The sequence below is a fragment of the Lichenostomus cassidix genome, unplaced genomic scaffold (genome assembly GCF_008360975.1).
Source record: "Lichenostomus cassidix isolate B80296 unplaced genomic scaffold, HeHo_3.0 HiC_scaffold_42, whole genome shotgun sequence".
NCBI lineage: Eukaryota > Metazoa > Chordata > Aves > Passeriformes > Meliphagidae > Lichenostomus > Lichenostomus cassidix.
In genome coordinates this window covers 1,341,239-1,364,708 of record NW_028147241.1, presented here as the reverse complement: position 1 = coordinate 1,364,708, position 23,470 = coordinate 1,341,239, and the positions used below count along the sequence as shown (strand labels likewise).

The 23,470-nt window shown below is 52.9% G+C and overlaps 2 protein-coding genes across 2 annotated transcripts in view; one reads left to right on the top strand and one right to left on the bottom strand.

Moving 5' to 3' along the window:
• The window catches only part of LOC146424144 (uncharacterized), a 502,567-nt gene that overhangs the window by 164,590 nt on the left and 314,507 nt on the right, over positions 1–23,470 (bottom strand). The window lies entirely within an intron of this gene.
• On the top strand, positions 5,820–12,398 carry LOC146424157 (serine/threonine-protein kinase pim-1-like). The gene is made up of 6 exons (XM_085043952.1): positions 5,820–6,026; positions 10,326–10,493; positions 10,602–10,652; positions 10,857–11,223; positions 11,818–11,994; positions 12,247–12,398. Exons 1-6 carry the CDS (start codon positions 5,820–5,822, stop codon positions 12,351–12,353), a joined length of 1,077 nt encoding a protein of 358 aa, XP_084900078.1. The 3' UTR covers positions 12,354–12,398.

The following is a 23,470-nucleotide window of genomic DNA, read 5'->3' as shown; positions in this document are numbered from 1 at the left end:
CTTACTTTGAGTATGACTGAGTGTTTGCTGATGCAAACAGCACCAAAGCCCCGCGAGGGTCATTCCAGTCCCTGTGCTGTTGCTGTGCTGCTGAGCTGGGCTGGGCTCCTGGCACAGAGGAGCTCCTGGCAAGCGGCAGCGCTGCAGAGAGACAGCTCTGCCCAGGAGCAGCTCCTGTGCACAGCCCAGCAGGGCTGGGGCACTGCCAGGCCATCTCAGGGACACTAGCAGGGCACACCCAGAGCTCACGGGTGCTCAGCATTGGCAGGGGCTGTGCCATGGCCCAGAGGGGGCTGTGTCATAGCCATGGGCACCTCTGGGGCTGTGTCAGAGAGCCTCAGAGCAGCTGTGATGTCAGAAAGGAGCTGTGAGATATCACACAGAGTGGGTTGTGCGAGGTCATGGAGCAGCTATGGCATCATAGAGGGGACTGTGTGACATCACAGATCAGCCTGTGACATCACAGTGTGGCTGTATGACATCCCAGGTTGGCTGTGAGGTCACAGAGGGCTGTGACATCACAGAGTGGGTTGAGACATCACAGAGCTGGCTGTGACATCATAGACTGGGCTGTGAAATCACCGGTTGGTTGTGTGACATCATTGGGCAGGATGTAATGTCACACGGTGGTGATGTGACATCATAAAGCAGGCTGTGACACAGAGTGGGTTGTGACATCACAAAGAGGGCTGTGTGGCTGCAGAGCAGACTCTGCCATCATAGAGGATGGCTCTGTTGGACATCAGAGAGCAGGATGTGACATCACAGTGTGGCTTTGTAACATCATGGAGCAGGCTGTGTGATGTCACAGAGAAGGCTGTGAAATCCCAGAGTGGGTTGTGACATCACAGGGTTGCTGGGTGACATCCCAGCTGGGTTGTGACATCCCAGAGCAGGTTGTGATGTCGCAGAATGCTGGTGTGACACCCGAGGGCAGATTGTTTGACACCACAGTGGGAACTGTGACATCCCAGAGGGGCTCTGTGACATCACAGGTAGCTGTGTGACATCACAGGGTAGCTGTGTGAGGTCACTGGGGAGGTTACTCCACCCCAGCCCCCCCTCACAGTTTCCCCCAGAGAAGTCCAACGCTGCTCGTGCACAGCAGGGTCCCCTGTCCCCCCAGGTCCCCCCTGCCCCCCAGTGCCACAGCCTCCCCCAGAGGACGTTCCACCAGATAGACCCCCAGAGCCTGACAAAGGGACAGGGGGGACAGGGCCCTGGGGGCTGGGAGAGGGGGACAGGGACCCCCCAGCAGTGTCCCCGTGTCCCCCAGGGTGAGAGCCTGGCCCGGGGCTCCTTCACCCTCTTACAAATGAGGGCTTGAGAGCACTTAAAAAATCCCCAGCAAGGGATCAGTAAAAATCAGGTTTCATATTGAGTGACAGCATGAGAAAATTCCTTGGAAAGAATCACTCTGCTCATGACTGCACAGTTCAGGCAGACGAAGGGAAAAAAGCAACAATGAAACCAAGGAAATTCAGGCAATCAAACCAGAAATGAACTGAGAACCAGCACTGTGTGTGTGTGGGTGCCTCTGACAAAAAGACAGTGAGGGAAGAGATGAATATGGCCTAAAAGCTTGAGAGCCCTCAAACTCAACAGAACTTCACTTATACTGTAACCTAAACTTATATATTAAAATTAATAACTTATTAGAAGAACAGCTCTTAACTGTATTTAACCTAACTTATAACCAATGATCTAACAATTTAACAGAGGAAGAGTATTTCACTTAGATGATAGCTTATATTTAAGATGGAATTACAGTAATGCAATTCACAAAGCACTGTCACAGCAAACTCTAAGCCATCCAACTTCAAGTTATCCAGATTTTGAGAAGCGGAAGTCAGGAGAAAATAGAGAGAGAGAGAGATTGAGATCCACAGTCAGGGCCTTGGATCCAGCTGCATCTCAGCTGCTGTGAGCTCCGGGGCCGTGGGACGTGTCAGTGTCACACCTGTGTCACAGCCTTTACCTGCTCTGCTCCCTCTCACAGGTGGGGCTTTTGGGGTGCCAGGGGCTTGGCATCCACTTTGGGGCTGGAGCAGAGGCTGCAGTGGCTGGGCTGGGCCAGTGACCAAATGCCCCACCTACGCAGCGTAGGACCGCCTGGGCTGGAGAGGGCAGAGGGATGTGCAGGAGCTGCAAAGCCCTGACAGAGCCAGCTTGTGCAGCACTTTGGCCATGGCTGCTGTCCCTGGCCCTGAGGCCAGCAGGACACAAGTGACCCTTGCAGCCCTGGGGCCTCATGGCCTCCGTGTCCCTGCCCAGCAGCCTGGCAGAGGCCACCCCATGGTCCTGCCCTTGCCATTGCACATCCCCACATGCCAGTGCCCCGGGAAGAGCCCTGAGCACTGAGGGAGGGACAGGATCTGCCTTGCCAAGGGCTGGGGCTCAGGGCTTGGCCCTTTGGATTTGTGAAACACATCCAGGTTGGCTCAGCATCAGAGACACCTTTGCCTTGCTTGTCCCCACCTGCCAGCACTGCCTGCAGTGTTCTGCTCCAACTGCAGCCTGGGGACATGTTGGAGCCTGGCTCGCAGAGTGAGGCCATATCAATATGTTTCTTAAGCTCAATTCCAGCTGTGTGACCGACTCTGAAGTCTCTTTCCCAGGAGATAACGAATCGTAAAGAGCCAAGAATGTGAGCATCATAAAAGAATGTTAAATGAGATAAAGCAGTCACGTAGACAGAGCTTTAGCTAATGCTTAGAGAGCGTGATTAAAAGTTTATAACCAATTAGCGAGTTAGTTTAGGCGTGTGAACAGTACCTTATATCCAATCATATGTACCAGTGTGTGGCGTGAACAGTGCTTTTGTCTATAATGTAATGCTTGCTTCCTGAAAATAAATGACATTACACCCTTCATCTGTGGGAGGACGTGTGCTTTAGATCGGGTGACCCCCAAATGGGACACTTTCTCAGTCATGTCCCTCAGTGGAACTCAGTAACACTACAAGGAACTTCAATGTTTCAATTTATGTTTGACTTCTTGAGAAGTTTTTTGCACACACTCTGAGGGACTGAGTGTGATGCAAACAGCACCAAAGCCCCGCAAGGGTCATTCCAGTCCCTGTGCTGTTGCTGTGCTGCTGAGCTGGGCTGGGCTCCTGGCACAGAGGAGCTCCTGGCAAGCGGCAGCGCTGCAGAGAGACAGCTCTGCCCAGGAGCAGCTCCTGTGCACAGCCCAGCAGGGCTGGGGCACTGCCAGGCCATCTCAGGGACACCAGCAGGGCACAGCCAGAGCTCACGGGTGCTCAGCATTGGCAGGGGCTGTGCCATGGCCCAGAGGGGGCTGTGTCATAGCCACGGGCACCTCTGGGGCTGTGTCAGAGAGCCTCAGAGCAGCTGTGATGTCAGAAAGGAGCTGTGAGACATCACACAGAGTGGGTTGTGCGAGGTCATGGAGCAGCTATGGCATCATAGAGGGGACTGTGTGACATCACAGATCAGCCTGTGACATCACAGTGTGGCTGTATGACATCCCAGGTTGGCTGTGAGGTCACAGAGGGCTGTGACATCACAGAGTGGGTTGAGACATCACAGAGCTGGCTGTGACATCAAAGACTGGGCTGTGAAATCACCGGTCGGTTGTGTGACATCATTGGGCAGGATGTAATGTCACACGGTGGTGATGTGACATCATAAAGCAGCCTGTGACACAGAGTGGGTTGTGACATCACAAGGAGGGCTAATTAAGGTATTTGCTACTTTTAAAATAAATGCCTGCAGGTCCGGGGTGCTAGTCCCCGAGGGTGAGGGGAGACTGGGTCTCCCGAAAGTAGTCCCGGGCAAGGGGTTGGACCCCCGGGGTTGGACCCCGCTGTCAAGAAAAGGTACTTTTAAAAGGTTGGACCCCGGAGTTGGACCCCGCTAGAGCTTGCAATTTCTGGTTCTAGTTGTGGTTTGCTATTATTGTTATTGCTTGTTTATCGATACTAGTGAAGAACTGATACTCCTTTTTCCCATACCTTTGCCTGAAAGCCCTTGATTTACAAAATTAAATAATTCGGAGGGAGGAGGGGAAGAAAATCACATCCTCTGCTCTAGGGGAAGGTTCAACCTCTCTTGGCAGACACCTGTCTTTCAAACCAAGACAGTGTTGAAGAGATGGAAGTCGACCAGGAAAATGAGGAGGAGGACATGGTCTTGGGATGAAGACCAACACCGGCAGCAGGACAGGCACGTGCTGCCCATGCCCTGCCCACAGGCACAGTGGCTCCCCTGCCGCCAGGCTGGGGCTGGGCTGGGTGGCCCTGCTCAGGGACACGGGGACCCGGGGGCATCCCTGCTTTCTGGTGGCACAAGCACCACCCCCGACCTGCCCTGCGCTTGCTTTGGGCCACGCCAGCCCCGTCCCAGCACCTGGGCCCAGCTCCCAGCCCCAGCCGGGCTCAGTGCTGGCGGCACAGTCCTGCTCTGCCAGCGTGTGCCAGCCTGGGGGCACAGGGAACAAACCCTCAGGGCCTGACTGCAGTGACCGTGCTGCTTGCTTTTCTTCCAGGACTGACAGCGATCTGAGGCATGGATGCCACCATCTGTATATACGCTTTTGAAAGAATTCTTCAGTTGTTTTTTCTATGAAGATTTTAGATAGTGTTATCTTCTGTAAATACGTTTTCTACTTTGTTCTTAGATAGGCTTTTATGTAAATACGTTTTATAGATTGTTGTTGTTATAAAGATTCTTACATTGTAAATACATGATGGAGTTCATTTTTGTTGCTTCAGCAGAATAAGTCCAATCACGTCTGAAAAAGACTTGGAGCCTGGCTCCCAATTCTATCCACAGGGCTAGAGCAGACGAGAGGCAGCCTGCATTAAGGCACGAGTTAATATTGCTTTTAGTCCAGAACACTCTGAGCTCCATACACACTTGGTATTTGTAGAGACAGATCCCACCGGGCTCCTTCCCATGGCATCACATCTGGGAGCAGGGCCCAGCCTGCGTGGCCCTGCAGAGCCTCACCAATGGCACTGCACCAGGTGGCACCAGACACCAGCGCTAAGGAGCACTGGGCTGTGGGCACCCCCTGCTCCCGGGCACCCCGGAGCTGAGGGGAGCTCCCTGAGCCATCACCTGGGCATGGATGCACACATGCATGCATGGATGGAAGAAGGCATAGATGGAGGATAGATGGAGCTCATCTGTCGCTGTTGAGCAGCTAGCAGAGTAATGAATGCATCAGTTCTCAGTGGCAAGAAGGAAATGACCTTTATTCTTTTGATTTCATCACATATATAGAGTTCTCAAAAGTCACCCAGATTGGTCAGTCAGAAGCCTTCCCCCAGGCCTGATTGGCCAGGCCTGCACTGTCCGAGTTCTGGGACACTGTTCCAACAACATCCAAACTTTATCTTTATTTACAAAACACAAGAAAACTTCTCATGGAAAAAACCTGTGCTAGCCACACTCATCATCAGGCTGAAAGCTTTGCATCACCTGCTGGGGGACTAGGGCTGCTTTGCCGGGCTCAAGCTGTTGCTTGGCTGCCCTGTGTACCCTGCTAAGGCTGGGGGACCAGGGGCTACTCATCTCCCTCCTTTCCATTGCCAGGGAACACCAACTGGAGAGCCTTGCTGTGGCTGGGAAAATGCAACATGTGCCACAACACCCTCAAGCATCACACACCTGGGGTCTTGTGACTTTGGAAGGACGATCAGAAAGTGGTTTTCATGGAGAAGAGCATGAGCCGTGAGGGATGGGGACTGCTCTGTGGGTTGCTGGGGCAATGGGTGCTGCACACAGAACACAATGCAACATGAGGACGGCAGGCAATTCTGTGCCCAGAAATTCCCTGCTCCTGGTTATACCATGGCAGTTTGCAACAAAGAGTTTGCAATTTTGTTGCAAAACGCTGGCATCGAGATCTGTGCTGTGGGAATCCAGCGGGCAGACATGAACTCTCAGCGGGCCATGGCCTCACCAGCGCTGGAGGAGCACGTCTTCCTGGTGGAGTCCTTTGGGCAAATCCAGCAAAGCCCCTGCTGCGAAGCCAAGGGGTTCAGTTGTCGTTCTTTGGTAGGTCTGGGCTGAGGGGGAGCAGCCGTGTGGACAGGCAGGTCATTGGACAGATGTGACACCTGGTGTCCCGCAGAGTGACTTGGATGGCACAGCCGCCCCAGAGCCTGGCAGGCTGCTTTGCAAGAGAAGAAACCTACGGTGGTGGCACCCCGAGAGCTTCTGTTGTCCCAGCATCTGCTAGCAAGTGGTGGGGCAAGGAGAGCTGGGCGGTGCAGGCAGCAGGAGGATGCCTGATGCCCAGTCTGATGCCCAGCTAGGCTCCCAAGGCAAGGTGGGCGGCAGGAATTCTTAGATCCCTTTGCACTGGTTTGGCAGAGTAGTTTGGAGACTGGTATTAACCTTGTTTGGTTTTATAATCACATAGCAGAATGGTAATTATTCTTTCTATCAATATATATGTGTGTATATATATATATGTATATTTATTTCTGAGAGCCAGGGAGTGCTGTTTTTAAATTCTTCTTTTATATGAAGGAATTTCTATCCTGACAATAAACACCCTAAAGATTTGTATGACTTGTCCATCTCCTTTAACTGGGCTGCAGGGCCACAGAGGTACCTCTGTGTCAGAAGTGGGGCCTCTGGCTTTTGCAGCATCCCCTGTGCCCAGGACCCAGACATGCTTTGGGAAGATCTTTGCTCTTTGGCACCCCAGGGTGGAGGGAGCCAGCGTGGCACAGACACTGAGATGCTGTGTCCCCTTGGGCAGGGTTTGCTTTGGGCTCTGTGCTTGTGGGAGCACAGGGAGCTCTGACCTGAGCTGGGTATGGACCCATGGCCGGGCCAATGTGCCAATGAGGCTGATTTGGGTTGAATTTTAGGACTCTGGTATTTTACACTGAGTTTGCCGAGGCACTGGCCCAGGCTGTGCACGGAGGCTGTGCATGCCTCATCCCTGGGAACATCCCAAGGCCAGCTGGGACAGCACTCTGAGCAACCTGCTCTGCTGGGAGCTTGCTCAGCTTGGAACAAGATGATCTTCAGGGTCCATCCCAAGGAAAACCATTCAGGGATTCAATCATTCTGTGGTTGCCATGGTCCACAGGGGTGTGGTCCTGGATCTGCTGTCATGTCACAGTTGGTGTTCCAGCTGGGACTGCCATCGCCCAGCCAAGGGCACAACACAACCAGTTGCCCCTGTGTCAGCACGTGCTTCGCCCTGCTCTGAGAGCACCGCTGTCACCCTGCTGGTCACCTGTTCCCCGACAGTGCCGTCAGTCCTGAACGCTCCCTGCTGCCTGGATTTTGCCATCCATCCCTGCAGGATGCTCCCATTTGTCCCAATGGAGGTACAGTGCCATTCCATGGAGGTGGACACCCCCTGAGAGTCCGGGCGGGCTGGAGCTGTGAGGGGATGCTGTGGGACAGGGACCCCACTCTGAGGTTTTGCTCCCTATGCAGGCTGTCAGAGACAACAAAGAGGAGATGGAAATCAATAGAAAGATGGATGAAGAGGAGACCATGGATGTAGATATAGAAGAGAATGGAGAGGAGGAGATGGAGGTCAACGTGGATGAGATAGAGGAAGAGATGGAGGTGGATGAGGATGAGATGGAGGAAGAGATGGAGGTGGAGGAGGAGGAGATGGATGAAGATATGGAGGTGGAAATGGAAGATAGTGTTGAGGAAATGGAAGTTGACCAGAAAGATGAGGAGGAGGACATGGTCTTGGGATGAAGACCGACACAGGCAGCAGGACAGGCACGTGCTCCCCATGCCCTGCCCACAGGCACAGTGGCTCCCCTGCAGTCAGGCTGGGGCTGGGCTGGGTGGCCCTGCTCAGGGACACGGGGACCCGGGGCATCCCTGCATTCTGGTGGATTCACAAGCACCACCCCCGGCCTGCCCTGCGCTTGCTTTGGGCCACGCCAGCCCCGTCCCAGCACCTGGGCCCAGCTCCCAGCCCCAGCCGGGCTCAGTGCTGGCGGCACAGTCCTGCTCTGCCAGTGTGTGCCAGCCTGAGGGCACAGGGAACAAACCCTCAGGGCCTGACTGCAGTGACCGTGCTGCTTGCTTTTCTTCCAGGACTGGCGGCGATCTGAGGCGTGGATGCCACCCACCTGTACATACGTTTTTTGCGAGAGTTCTTCAGTTGTTTTTCCTACGTAGTTTTTAGAAAGTTTTATCTTCTGTAAATACGTTGTATATATTGTTGTTAGATAGGTTCTTATGTAAATATGTTCTACAGATTGTTGTTGTTATAAAGATTCTTACATTGTAAATACATGATGGAGTCCATTTTTGTTGCTTCAGCAGAGTAAGTCCAATCACATTTGGAAAGGACTTGGAGCCTGGCTCCCACTTCTATACACAGGGCTAGAGCAGACGGGAGGCAGCCTGCATTAAGGCACTAGTTATTATTGCTTTTAGTCCAGAACACTTAAAACCCCAACATCTTCCATCGACGGTTACAAGAGGGTGGGCAGTTTCAGCTACCAAAGTGCAGCTAGTGGGACTGTCTGCAACACTGGTCGTAGCACAGGCAAAAATAGCTATGCTAGAGGCTCGTCAATAAATATAACAGTGAACAGCCACCACTTTTAGAAACGAGCCAGCAGCTCCCAGCAGAGATGCACCTGGCCACCTTTTCTCCCCCAGCAAAAACTGCCTGAGCTGCCTGAAACATGCTTCCAGGCTGGGGAGGACCACAGGGACCTCGGAGTCCACTTGGCCACATCATGCTCCCCTGATGCACTAAGAACTCCTTCCCCTGCCAGAGGAGCATGAACCATCAGCTGGGGGTGCATGGAGAGGACACCTGGCCCCACAGCCCTTGCCCAGCCCTGCCACATGCTCACAGCACCAGACTCTGCTCTCGCTGCTCTGGCCTTTGCTGATCTGGAGCTACTCTCCAGCTGCTGACATGCTTCTCCAGCTGAGGAACAAGCTCCAGCTGCCATTGGGCATTCTGCAAAACCTGCTCTTAGACATCAAAACCTCTTTTTCTTCTCCAGCCCAAGGAAGGAGTATCAAGCCAACCCTCAGTACTTTGGGATGGGCCAGGGGAGTCCTCACCGCGCAGGTGAGGGGGAGCATCCTGCCTAAGCCCCCTTTCCATCCCCTCCCACCAGGGAGAAAAGCAAAGAGAAAAGCAAGCCAAGGGCCAGGTTCCCTGGGCCCTGGCCAGGGCTGCCTTAGAGTGACTGAGCAGGAAGAGCTTCCCCAGAAAAGAGGGAGCCAGGACTGCCCATAACAAAACTAGGACAAGGAAGACGTCTGACTTTCCTGAAAACTTTTATGCTTCTCTTTTCCATGTTGCAACACTTCTCCATGCCATTAATTGCAAATGGACCTCACCTCTAAGATCTATGACTTAGCAAGTTTTAGACTCTCTGAAAAACCATGAGTTACACGCAGTTTGTCTTCCCTTGTTTTGCTTGGAAAACAATGCTGGAGACATAATTGCAGTGCTTGGGTGAGGCACGAATTCTAGAGTCAGGGAATGTGCTCCACTAGTGTTTGACCCTCAGCAGGGACAATCCACAACAGCAGCCAAGCCGGATTGCTGTGCCACTGTGCAGCAGTCAAGCCTCCGGACCTGGGCTGAACACGGCAAAGTTCCCGTGTTTGGACAGACTCAGGGGCTGCCCCCGGGGGCGCGCGGGGCTCGGCCGTGGGGCGCGCGGGGGCGAGCAGGGAACGGACAAACGGCCACTCGGACATATGGTCACTGGGACTAACGGCCCCGGAGCTTCAGTTGCAGCGGCGGCAGCGACGGCAGTGGCAGCAGCGGCGGCAGCGAAAGAAGAGACTCTACGACTCTCTCCGTCCCTTTCCCCTGCTCCTCCTCTCCCTCTCCCCCTGTCCCACAGCCTCTCCCGCTGTCCCTTTCCCTGTGTCCCCTCCTTTCCCGGTGTCCCTCTCCCCCTGCCAGCCCGGGCCATGCCCCAGGCTCGCCCCCGGCCCCGGCCGGGGCTGTCCCCTCCCCGCCCCTGGGCGTCCCGCCGCGCTCTCGGCTCCGCCCGGCTCTGGCGAGCCTGGCTGTGGCGCTGCTGGGCGGGCATCAGTGGCTGGGGCTGGGGCGGCATCGTCACGCTTTGGCTCCGCCTGTTCCGAGCCTGGCCCCGGCTGTCCCGACGCAGGGTCCGGTGCCGACCCCAACCCCAGCCCCAGCCCCGACCCCGATCCCGGCTCCGTCCCCTCTCGGGGCCCGCGGAGGACACACGCGGCTCGGCCGCTCCCGCCGCCTCCGCTGCGCCTTCCCCGGCCCGAGCTCCGCCGCTCGGCAGTCCGGCCGCCGGCCCCGAGCCGCCCGTGCCCCGTTCAGAGGGGGATGCCCGGCCCGGGGCGGTGCAGAGGCCGTCGGGGGCCGTGTGTGGCCCCGGGCCGAGCGCTGACGGCCGCGTGTCGCCCGCAGGGAAGGCGCAGGAGGCCCTGCAGGAGCGGTACCGGCTGGGTGAGCTGCTGGGGACAGGCGGGTTCGGCAGCGTCTACGCGGGGACGCGGCTAGCGGACGGAGCCCCGGTGAGTAGCTAGCGGAGGAGGAGGAGGAGGGTGGGGCTCGGCAGGGCGGGCGGAGGACGAGGAGGAGAGCGGGCAGCGAGCTGAGCCTGCTGCTCCTTTGGCTTGCAGGTGGCCATCAAAAGTGTGTCACGGAACCGCATCCGTCATTGGGGCGAGCTGGTGAGTGCGCGGGGCCAGCGGCAGAACCCGGGGCATGCCGGGCGGGGATAAGCCAGGGCCCGTCAGGGTGGAAACGGCCAGGAGTCCTGGAGGGAGAGCGGGCGAGGGGTGAGCGGGGGAGGCAGATCATCCCGGGCTGGGTGAGGGGTTCCAGAGCCCCGACACAGCTTCAGCCCCACTGATGGCATCGTGGTCCTCCTGCAGCCCGATGGCACCAGAGCACCCCTGGAGATCGTGCTGCTGGACAAAGTGTCCACTGGGTTCCATGGCATCGTCCAGCTCCTGGAGTGGGTTGAGCTCCCCAACGACTACCTGTTGGTGCTGGAGCGCCCGGAGCGGTGTCAGGACCTCTGGGATTTCCTGGCAGAGCGGAGGTTCCTGCCGGAGGAGGAGGCACGGGGGATGTTCCGCCAGGTGCTGGAGGCCGTGCGGCACTGCACCAGCTGCGGGGTGCTGCACAGGGACATTAAACCACAGAACATCCTCATCGACCTGTGCACCGGACAGGCCAAGTTGATTGACTTTGGCTGTGGCACCTTCCTCCAAGACACAGCCTACACCCAATTTGCAGGTGAGCCCTCCCAGGGGATGCTCCTGGGCATCTCATGGCCCAGCCTGGGTGTAGCACCAGGGCCTCCTCTCTTGCTGCCAGGCATGGGATTAACTCTTCAGCAAAGTTACTTTGGGGTGGGCAGCTTGCAGCCCTGTTGAGCACCTTCACTCCCACTGTGCCCTGGGCTGGGGCTGGGGCAGCCAGTCTGACAAACTCCAATGAGTGCAGCAGTGAGGGGGTCAGACCCCATGCCCCAGCCAGTTTGGTGTGCAGGTGAGGAAGGACTTGGACTGCTCCAGTCTCCTTGTTTGCCTTGGCTTGTAATTGTTATTTGGGGGCAATGCAGGGAGGGATGAGAGTGTGGTTTTCCCACCACTGGGAATGGTTTTACTTTGCATGTCATGATTGGACCTCCCCAGGGCTTCTGCTGCCTCATTCCAACCCCAGTGGCTTCTTTTCCAACCCCAAGTTTGTCCATGAGTAACAGGTGCTGGCGAGAGGGCAGCAGGTCACCCTGTGTTCCCCTGGTGCAGCCCCCACATGCCCAGGGATGCTGGGGCGAGGCTCTGGGAGCAGCAGCATCCCCTGATGAACTCCATCTGTATTCCACAGGAACCCTGTCCTACAGCCCACCAGAATGGACCCAGCTCAGATGCTACCACGGCGAGGCAGCAACGATCTGGTCCCTGGGCCTCCTGCTGTACCACCTGGTCGTTGGGAAGCACCCATTCAGGAGGGGCCGGAAGATCATCTGGGGGCGGATCTTGTTCCCACAACGGCTTTCTCAAGGTGGATCCTCATCTCTGTGGCACAGGGGGAATAGCAGTGTTGGGAGAGAGCAGCAGGCTCATGAGCATCCCGCTCTGGCAGCTGCTGAGGAGGTGGCACATGTCCTGCTCTCCTCCAAAACAGAGAATCCATGGGGAAGTTTAGGCACAGCTCTGAGCACACCCAGCATGGCCTGGGCATGGGAATGGGGAGGGGGCACATCTGACAGGACCCTTCTCCAATGGACTGGCATTTTCTGGTTTCTCTTCACAGAGTGCCAAGATGTTATTAAGAGGTGTCTGTCCATGCAACCCTTGGACAGGCCATCGTTGGAAGACCTCTTCAATGATCCCTGGATGCAGGATGTTCATGTGCCCTAGAAGAAGGGAGAGATCCACGTGCACAGTTTGATCCAGGGGCCTGGCAGGTAACAGTTCCGCACATCTCTTGGCAATAAGAAGCAAAGCAAACCAGACTTTTTTTGACCTGCTTGTAGCTCTGAGCAGGGATCATCAGAAGGGAACTTGCAGCTCTTGTGCTGGAGCTGAGCTGGAGATCTGCTCTGGCAAGCACTGGTGGCCACCATCCACCCTGGTTTCGCTTGTCTGGTTCATTGTTGTCTGGGGCCCTGTGCAGAACACTGACAGCCTGGTGTGGCCCCCAGGGAAGGAGCAGGAGCCCCTGGAGAAGCTGTACCAGGTGGAGCTGCAGCTGGAGACACCAAGGAGGACCTCAAGGATGACAACCTCTTCCTCAACCTCGCGATGTGCAAGCTGAAGATGATCAGCTTTGACTCAGGCGCTTTCTTCAAAGGCATGCTCCACACCTGATTTACAGGTGAGTTCAACACCCGGGGATGCTCCCACATCTGTGAATTGCACACCAAAAGTGTGCATTGGCACCAAAAGTTTTCCCCTTTTGCTGGGGTGGATGCAACAACTTCTTCAGTTGTCTGCCAAGCTGCTCTTTGGCTCTGGGCAGCTGCTGAGGAGATGGATCTGCCATGGCTGGCTGGAGGCTGGGCACATGTCCTGCCCTCCTGCTCTCCTCCCAGAGGCAGCAATGATGGGGAGGTTTGGGCACAGCTCTGAGCACAGCCAGCATGGCCTGGGCACTGCAGGCAGTTGGGACAAGGGGGACAGGAGCCTTCAGCTGATGGGCAGTTTCTGGTTTCTCTGCTTCCAGCAGGGCTCTGCAGATGCTGAGGCTGCTCTGGGCTCTGCCAGGGCTCTGCTGGGGCTCAGCCCTGGGCACGGCTGGGTCTGCTCTGCCCTCCCATTGCTCTGACAGCTTTGCATCAGACGAGCCTGTTCTGAGCACACCAACAGAGCTTTGTGCTTGTGCAGGTGAGTGAGACTCTCCTGCAGGCCCAGAGATTGCAGTGAGGGATACACATCAATTGGCCAGAACCTAAACACTCCACAGTCCCAGCAGAACGCCTGTATCTCCACAGGATGTTTTGTCTGTCCCACCCTTCATTCCTTTTTGGGTTGGAATTGTGCAATTGCACTTTCTTCCTCCTCTAGAAGTGCCACAAGTGAGCCAAACCTGGCGAGCGGGCTGTTGTTCCTAAGGCAGTGCAGTCTGGAGTTGATGGATGAAGAATTGCCCTTCTCCACTTCCCAACCAGAGCAAAAAGCTGTAAGTGGGACTTTGCATCTTTACGAAACCCCTGACAATTTCAGAGGGAATGTACAGCTCATTCACAGGGTGAGAAGGAAGGGCATCTTCTTAATGAGATGGGGTTCAGCAGAATTTCGATTCCCAGTCCTGCTTGGAAATGGCAGGGCAAAAAGCAATTTCTTATTGCTTCAACCAGAATTTAAAATAACTTAATATTGGAAACAAAGCCCCAAAATCTGTTTAAAAAGGCTGCTGAGGCCAGTAAGATAGATCCATGCTATCAGCACAAAGTCAATAACTGAGTTCCCTTTTACAGAAGATCAGTTACTTCTTAATCCAAAGTTACAGAAGATTTTACACTACCCACTTGAGATTTGGTTTTATCTTTCACATTTCATCAAGTTTTTTTTTTTCTTTTCCACTTTTTTTCCCTAAAACAGAAAACCTGTCCTAAAAATGAAATGCCCTTTGCTCCCGGTTCTCATGTGAAGCAGCTCACTTCCTGCTGCCCCGGGGCTTGGGGCACTGTCAGCACCTCCTGCTTCAGCCACTGCTTCTGCTGGCATTGAGAGCAACAACCAAATTGTGGCTGATCCTGAGGGAGCAGCAGCAGGACCTGGAGCTGATCCCTGAGTCTGGGGCAGGGCTGGACAAATGACCCACAGCAGCAGCAGCAGCAGCAGCAGCAAATGGAGCTGACTTTGAGCACAGCCCCTGCCACTCTTGCCTCCTGTTTGCAGTGGTGTCACAGCAGCCTGAGGCACCTGGGAGCCCTCAGTGCCAGCAGGGACTTGAGATGGCAGGCCCTGGGCTCCTGCAGGTTGTGCAAGGAACGGAGCTGGGGACTCCCTGTCCATATGGAGCTTGCAGATGGAAAAGGCTGCTGTGCCCAGGCAGCTCCAAGGGCAGAGAAATGAGGATCTTGAGCACTTGATCTGGGCCAGTTCCACAGTCCTGGGCAGCAGCCAGCGAGCAGAGGGGGAACAGAGGGCACAGCAAGAGGGACAAAAGCAGTCAAGTGAAGAGACTGGAGAGAGCCAGACCTGGCAGAAGGAACAGCTGCTTCATTGCACTCCTGAAGAAAGCTCTTGGCTGTTTCAGAGCACTGAAAGACCTGAAGGGCAGAGAGGAGTTGACACCAAGCAATGCTCCTGTTTTCACACCCTCCCCTCTCAGTGTCCCAGAAGGAATTGGATGAACTGTATTCATCTCTCTGAGTCATCTCATCCACCATGAGCAGCTTAGTGCCAGGAGCTAAAGGGCCTGAAGCCTTAGGCCTCAAGAGCTGACCAAGAGGGAACTTTCTGAGCAAACTAATTCCGCTAACCTGGACCAAGCTAAATCCAGCAGATAGAATACTGGAATTATAGAATCCTTTCTGTTGGAAAGGATCTCTGAGCTTATCAAGCCCAGCCATTCACCCAGCACTCTCAGCCCAGCACTAAACCGCATCCCTGAAGTGCCAAGGCCTGAACAAGAGGCCTGACTGAGGCCTGAACAACAGGCCCTGAGCCAAAGGTGACCTCTCCTTGAACCTTCCACCCAAAGGTTATCTTTGTATCCACTCATTACTGAAATATGCGTGATCATTAACATTGTGATAGATGTATCCACTCATTAGTGAAACACTGACTTTTCTGTGTTTAGAAGCTAAACAAGGTAACAAAATCTGAAATCTGGCCTGATTTGGGGGTGTATGGTCAAAGTCAACTCCCTTGGTTCCTCCTTGAGCCCTGGCCAGGCTTTGGGAGAAACCAAACAGCAGAATGAATCCAGATGTTCCTGCACTGGAAGTGCTGTCAGTTTGTTTGTTCAGCACTCTCCCAGCGAGGTTGGAAGCCTCACCTGTGGCTGGACACAGCTGCAGGAATTCCCAGTGTCCAGAGTGGCTCTGCAGCCCTTGGCTGTGACAGCTTCCCCAGCTGATGTGTGGGTCTGGGTGATGGTAAAGTCTGAGGGTAACTGGTGATGGATTTTTCTAAATCATTACAGGCAATCTTTTGTGGTGATGATTGGGTGCATTGCTGAGCTTCTCCTGTTGTGATTCTTTGCTGCTTTGAATATAGGAAATTGCACTGATTCCTTCAGTTGGTGTCTGTGTCTTTGGTGCTGGCCCTGCCCACTGGCAAAACAAAATTGGCATAGTCTGTCCAGATCACAGCAAAATGTCACTTTTTAAATATAAATGCAAGGAATCATTCCCATCCAAGATTCCTCCTTGGGAAGACCTTCCCTATAGTTCTCTGGCTCTGGAGTGGGCTGAGGTCAGAGCACTGTGTGAGCAATGGGGAAGTCAGCTAAGAGAATCTGATCTGCTGGCTGTATTAAAATGCATCCAAAATTGCATACAGAAAAAGGAAAAGATCTTGTGAGTTTGGGAAGATGAGGATAAATTTTGTTAACAGTATATTGTAAAAAGCACCAACAGAAGGAACAATTGTTTTTGGAATTGTTGCTCCCACATGGAGCAACAGAAGTTTTTAATCTTGAGCTCAGATTTCCTTGTGCAAGTAAAATAATATAATAAATAAATACATATATATATAAAATAAAACTTATATGTAAAAATATAATTAAAATATGTGTATATATATATATATATACAAACTAAATAATAATGTGAAATAATGCTGACACTAATAATTTGTTACCTTTTGCTGCTCAGGGATGTAATACTAAATACCCTACAGAAAATGTTTGGCCAGGACCTGAACGTCAGTGGGAAAATTGGCGAGTTTATGTATCATGAATAAAGGAGGATGGGATGAAATTGGCTATTTTCATAGGGTTTTCTGATATTGTGATATGGAATGCTTTGTCTGTTACTGTGAGAAATAAAGTGATTAAGGCTGCTGGGTTTTTCATATACCAATCTATCCACAAGCTGTAGGATTTGTTGAACGGATGGAGGGTTTGTTAAAAGAGCAGATGAAAAAAAGAGAAGATGGGAACCTTTCCTGATGGAGAACCCCTTAGATGTCCACTCCAGGAGCTGCATGGCTGGATCTTTATGCATTAGATTTAATGAGGATAAATCAGAAGCAAATGAGAGTTATCAATACCAAAACAGGAATTCAGATCCTCCAGGACACTCTGGTTTGATAACTGCTCACTGGAGCTTGGCTTTGAAAAGTGTTCATGTCATGGGAGGAGAAATTGATACAGATTATCGAGGAGAAATTCAAGTACTTCTATTAAACAATAGTGAACAACATTGGATTATGCAACCCCATGAGAGGGTAGAATGATTATTGATATTGTAGTTTTAAAAACAATTGTGAAAATAGGAGATCTACTGCAAATCTCTACTGCTTGTGGAGATAAAGGGTTTGGATCCAGCAGTCCTAATGATGCAGCCAAGGTGTGGGTCCAGAGGCCAATTCGCCCTCCCGAGCCAGCTGAAGGAACAGCTCTGGGGAAATTAAAACACTGTTTTAATCCTGAAACCTGGGCAAGAGCAATGGGAATATGTCCCTGCAGCCAAGTGTTCCATGGGAGAACAAGCAGATGTTGTAGGATGCTGTTTCACAGATCCTGCCAGACCAAATCTCCCTGTTTGCCCCAATGTTCCCTTTGGAAAATGCTCTGATCCACAGGGCTCCATGTGAAGGCTGATGTGACCCTGATGGCCTTCCACACGAATTCCAGCCAGGAGCCTGGAGCACCTCAAGGACTGGGACCTGGCACCTCTCCAGCCAAAGGGGAAAGGACCCACCAAGCCTTGTTACCCACAGACACCACGGTGAAGCTGAACAGCAAAGGACCTTGGGGCATTATTCTGGAATTAAAAAGGAGCCAGCTCCATGGACAATGGAATTATTGTTCCTAACTCAAATGAGATTGAAGAAAAAGAATGACTAACCTTGTCACTAAGGTACTGCTTATGTCTGTAAATTGTATGTTGGTAGTCAACCAGAATCTTTGTTTTCCAGAAACACCTCTGGAGTTTCACCAAGGGATTAGTCATGACAATTCTTATGGAAAATGTAAAGATTAATGTAACTAAAATACTCAGTGTAACTAATTGCTGGGTATGTTCTCAATTAATGTTGGGAGGAACAGGATTCCCTTGGAAGGCCCACGCTACAGGGTGACCAGAATTCTCTCACTGGGCTCTGACTCATAGTGGAGTCAGTGAAGGGATAATTAAACTGTGCTGTGGACCAGAGGAATACATTTATCAATTTTACAGGATTCACTAGGATTTGCCTTCAGGAGAAACCTACCCTGTTATAGCTAGAGGCCACAGTGTGAAAGGATTTCTGTGCTGGAACATCACTCACAATGTCAATAGAGCTTGGGGTGCTGGGGCTGCTCAGGGTCACTGTTACACCACTCTCAGCTGCAGTGCCACCCTTTTGGGTACTTTGACAACAATCACATGGAGGAGTTGGGGCTATGAAAATATTTTCCACCCAAAGAGTGCCTTTGATTCCAGAAAGCCAAAGATTCTGGATCACCCTGTGCCCCATGTGCATTGCCTTTCCTATGGAGTTTACGTTAAGGACCTAAATAGATTATTAGAAGAAGTAGCAAATGATACTGCTAAAATATTGAATAGCACATCCTATGAGCTCCAACAAACACAAATGGGAGCTCCGCAGAGCCACATGGCCTTGGATTATCTGTTTGCTGCCCAGGGAGGAGCCTGTGCTATTCTAGGACAGGAATGTTGCACTTGTATCAGTGATGGGTTTGAAGTCCAACAGTCAGGAATGAACTCAATAGAAAGAGCAGTAGAAGAATGGCAGAAAGAAGAAAATTCATCTGGGTGGGCTTGGCTTGATGGCTGCCAAACTGGAGGCTGCTGTGAAATGCATTTGTGGCAGTCACTGTAATCATGGCAGTGTGTGCACTTGGTGTGTTATGATTCCATGTTAGAGTTGTTGTAACACTTTGTGCTGAGAAAGAGAGCACTGAGATTGTCTGAAAAGAGACACAGTCTCAAGATAAAAGGGGATTTGATAAAGAACAGAGAATAGGAACTAATTAGGCATGTTTCAAAAGGATTGTCAATTATAGCCCTGAGTAATGAACTTGAACAGCATTTAATTGAAGAACAATTAGGTGTAATTGCCTTTACACCTAATACCTAAATCTTAGACTCTGTTATTGAAAGAATTATTAGGAAGGTTGTAGTTCATCTGTAGCTCAAAGGACCAATTGAAGTACCAAGGCCTGAACAACAGGCCCTGAGCCAAAGCTGACCTCTAGATGAACATTCCAACCAAATATTATTTGTATCTGCTCATTAACAAAGCATTATTAGCAAAACAATCTATGGATCTGTTCGCTGGTGAAACCTGTATTTACCTTTCTGTATTTAGAAACCAGACAGTGCCACATCTGGCTTTGTTTGGTGGTGTAGGATCAAAGTCAACTGCCTTGGTTCCTCCTTGAGCCCTGGCCAGGCTTTGGGAGAATCCAAGAGAAGAGAATGAATCCAGATGTTTCTACACTGGAAGTGCTGTCAGTTTGTTTGTTCAGCACTATCCAAGCTGAGGTTGGAAGCCTCACCTGTGGCTGGACACAGCTGCAGGAATTCCCAGTGTCCAGAGTGGCTCTGCAGCCCTTGGCTGTGACAGCTTCCCCAGCTGATGTGTGGGTCTGGGTGATGGTAAAGTCTGAGGGTAACTGGTGATGGATCTTTCTAAATCATTACAGGCAATCTTTTGTGGTGATGACTGGATGCATTGTTGATGAGCTTCTCCTTTTGTGATAATTTGCTAATGATCATGTGCTTTGCTGAGCTTCTCCTTTTGTAATTCATTGCACTTTTGCAGTATATAAATTACACTATTCCTTCAGTTGATGTCTGTGTCTTTGGAGCTCACCCTGCCCACCAGCAAAACAGGATCCCCTCCTGCTCAACTGTTCCCTGGGAAGACAAAAACCATCAGTCCAAATGTCCCCCCTTCCTCCTTGCTCCCCCCACATTTTACACTGAGCCTGATGTCCTGTGGTCTGGGATATCCCCAGGGTCAGTTGGGGTCACCTGTCCCCCTGTGTCCCCTCCCAAGCTCCCCCACACCCCCAGCCCCTCCCCAGCATGGCTGGACGGGGGACAGGAAAGGCCTTGGCTCTGTGCAAGCTCAGCGAGAACAAAACCATCTGTGTGTGATCAACCCTGTGCTCAGCACAGCCCCAAAGCACAGCCCCAGGAAAGCCCTGGGAAGGACATTCCCTCTGCCCCACCCAAAGCAGCACCCCATGGCCATCCAGCATCACCACGGCTCCACAGGCTGCTTTCTGACCGTGACAATCCCCATCCCAGCAGGGCAAAGGTTGTTTGCCGTGGACCCAACCTCAGCAAAGTGTCTCCTGCAGGTTGTCATGGCATTGGAGAGTGGGAAGGGGGCTCTGTGCTGGTTGCCATGGCAACCTCTGTCCCAATGATGCCCTATGGTGGTTGCCATGGAAACAGTCCCCAGCACTGACCCTTTCTGTCTGGCTGACCTGGCCTTTGGCCCTGGCACTGGGCTTTGCTGCTGGTTCCGCGGCGCCTGCCCAGCCAGCGCGGCACAGGGCAGGTGGCCATGGCACAAACCCCAGCCATGGATCCCCTGTGCCTCTGGGCAGTGACACCAGCCCTGAGCAATGGGCTGCTGCCGTGGGGTCACTGAAGTGGCCATGGCAACAGCCCCTTGCAGTGGCCCAGTGCAGGTTGGCATGAGAATCCACCCTCACAGCTGGCCCAGGGCAGGCCTGCAGTGCCCTTCCCAGCAGCCTGGCTGCACACAAGCACTTCCAGGGCTCTCTGCATTTCCCTTCCCCTCACTCTTGGCTCACTCACACACCTCTCAACAATCCCCTTGGTGCTTTGATCTGCAAGGAGTTCAAAGCTTGTCTGTCCTTCAGCAGTTGCTCTCATTCTGCCTTCAGCCAACTCTGGATTTGTGTTTATTGCAGAACTTCAAATGTGTCTGAAACATTCCTTGCAGGGTTCTGCCTTGGGGAAGGGGAATCTCCTTGGTGGCAGCTTGGGCTTGGCACACACTTGAGGAGGGTGTCTGTTTTCAGTGGGGAAACTTAGGAGTTTGAGATTGCTTAAAAAAATAATATATGAAAACCCCTCTTTGCTTGAGTGCAGCCAGTTGTGCAAGCAAAGCAGGTCCCAGGTGAGTGAGGAGAGACAGGATGGGGTTGGGCTTTGAGGACCAGGGTTGTCCCCACTCAGACGTCAAGGCACAGCTTCTCTGACCAAGCCAGACCTCCTTAGGGCAGACCCTGGATCAATGTCAGTCACAGAATGCTACAATCACCTCTTCTCCACAGGGAAAAATAAACCCTTTAAACTAGGAATTTAGATTTATTAGATACTCCTTGAAATATCTCTCCGTAACTAAAAAAAACCCCAGTTTTCTAATGAACTGCACTAGACCAGAGGAAAATCAAGGCAGAGCCATGGTTTGTTAAGAGTCTGGATCAGCCCAAGGCTTTGTGTGCCAAGGCAGAGCCAGGCAGGACGCAGAGCTGTCAGGGAAGGAAGGGGCCAGCGAGGTGGGGCAGCCGGGGGATGACGACAGCCTGCAGGGACAGAGGCACAGGGCATGGACAGCGTAGGACAGCCTGGGCTGGAGAGGGCAGAGGGATGTGCAGGAGCTGCAAGGCCCTGACAGAGCCAACTTGTGCAGCACTTTGGCCATGGCTGCTGTCCCTGGCCCTGAGGCCAGCAGGACACAAGTGACCCTTGCAGCCCTGGGGCCTCATGGCCTGCATGTCCCTGCCCAGCAGCCTGGCAGAGGCCACCCCATGGTCCTGCCCTTGCCATTGCACATCCCCACATGCCAGTGCCCCGGGAAGAGCCCTGAGCACTGAGGGAGGGACAGGATCTGCCTTGCCAGGGGCTGGGGCTCAGGGCTTGGCCCTTTGGATTCATGAAACACATCCAGGTTGGCTCAGCATCAGAGACGCCTTTGCCTTGCTTGTCCCCACCTGCCAGCACTGCCTGCAGTGTTCTGCTCCAACTGCAGCCTGGGGACATGTTGGAGCCTGGCTCGCAGAGCGAGGCCATATCAATATGTTTCTTAAGATCAATTCAAACTGTGTGACGAACTCTGAAGACTCTTTCCCAGGAGATAATGAAACGTAAAGAGCCAAGAATGTGAGCATCATAAAAGAATGTTAAATGAGATAAAGCAGTCACATAGACAGAGCTTTAGCTAATGCTTAGAGTGCATGATTAAAAGTTTATAACCAATTAGCGAGTTAGTTTAGGCACGTGAACAGTACCTTTTATCCAATCATATGTACCAGTGTGTGGCGTGAACAGTGCTTTTGTCTATAATAAGGCTTGCTTCCTGAAAATAAACGACATTACACCCTTTATCACTGGGAGAACGTGTGCTTTAGATCGGGTGACCCCCAAATGGGACACTTTCTCAGTCATGTCCCTCAGTGGAACTCAGTAACACTACAAGGAACTTCAATGTTTCTATTTATGTTTGACTTCTTGAGAAGTTATTTGCACACACTCTGAGGGACTGAGTGTGATGCAAACAGCACCAAAGCCCCGCGAGGGTCATTCCAGTCCCTGTGCTGTTGCTGTGCTGCTGAGCTGGGCTGGGCTCCTGGCACAGAGGAGCTCCTGGCAAGTGGCAGCGCTGCAGAGAGACAGCTCTGCCCAGGAGCAGCTCCTGTGCACAGCCCAGCAGGGCTGGGGCACTGCCAGGCCATCTCAGGGACACCAGCAGGGCACACCCAGAGCTCACAGGTGCTCAGCATTGGCAGGGGCTGTGCTGTGGCCCAGAGGGGGCTGTGTCATAGCCATGGGCACCTCTGGGGCTGTGTCAGAGAGCCTCAGAGCAGCTGTGATGTCAGAAAGGAGCTGTGTGACGTCACAGAGTGGGTTGTGCGAGGTCATGGAGCAGCTATGGCATCATAGAGGGGACTGTGTGACATCACAGATCAGCCTGTGACATCACAGTGTGGCTGTATGACATCCCAGGTTGGCTGTGAGGTCACAGAGGGCTGTGAGGCCACAGAGTGGGTTGAGACATCACAGAGCTGGCTGTGACATCAAAGACTGGGCTGTGAAATCACCGGTTGGTTGTGTGACATCATTGGGCAGGATGTAATGTCACATGGTGGTGATGTGACATCATAAAGCAGCCTGTGACACAGAGTGGGTTGTGATATCACAAAGAGGGCTGTGCGGCTGCAGAGCAGACTCTGCCATCATAGAGAATGGCTCTGTTGGACATAAGAGAGCAGGATGTGACATCACAGTGTGGCTTTGTAACATCATGGAGCAGGCTGTGTGATGTCACAGAGAAGGCTGTGAAATCCCAGAGTGGCTTGTGACATCACAGAGTTGCTGGGTGACATCCCAGCTGGGTTGTGACATCCCAGAGCAGGTTGTGATGTCGCAGAATGCTGGTGTGACACCCGAGGGCAGATTGTTTGACATCACAGTGTGAACTGTGACATCCCAGAGGGGCTCTGTGACATCACAGGTAGCTGTGTGACATCACAGGGTAGCTGTGTGAGGTCACTGGGGAGGTGACTCCACCCCAGCCCCCCCTCACAGTTTCCCCCAGAGAAGTCCAACGCTGCTCGTGCACAGCAGGGTCCCCTGTCCCCCCAGGTCCCTCCTGCCCCCAGTGCCACAGCCTCCCCCAGAGGATGTTCCACCAGATAGACCCCCAGAGCCTGACACAGGGACAGGGGGGACAGGGCCCTGGGGGCTGGGAGAGGGGGACAGGGACCCCCCAGCAGTGTCCCCGTGTCCCCCAGGGTGAGAGCCTGGCCCGGGGCTCCTTCACCCTCTTACAAATGAGGGCTTGAGAGCACTTAAAAAATCCCCAGCGAGGGATCAGCAAAAATCAGGTTTAATATTATGTGACAGTATGAGAAAATTCCTTGGCAAGAGTCA

Coding starts and splice junctions, on each gene's coding strand:
- LOC146424157 (XM_085043952.1), top strand. CDS start 5,820: ATGGCAGTTTGCAACAAAGAGTTTGCAATTTTGTTGCAAAACGCTGGC. Junction 6,027..10,325: donor GGTTCAGTTGTCGTTCTTTG/GTAGGTCTGGGC, acceptor GGGGCGGTGCAG/AGGCCGTCGGGGGCCGTGTG. Junction 10,494..10,601: donor GGCTAGCGGACGGAGCCCCG/GTGAGTAGCTAG, acceptor TTTGGCTTGCAG/GTGGCCATCAAAAGTGTGTC.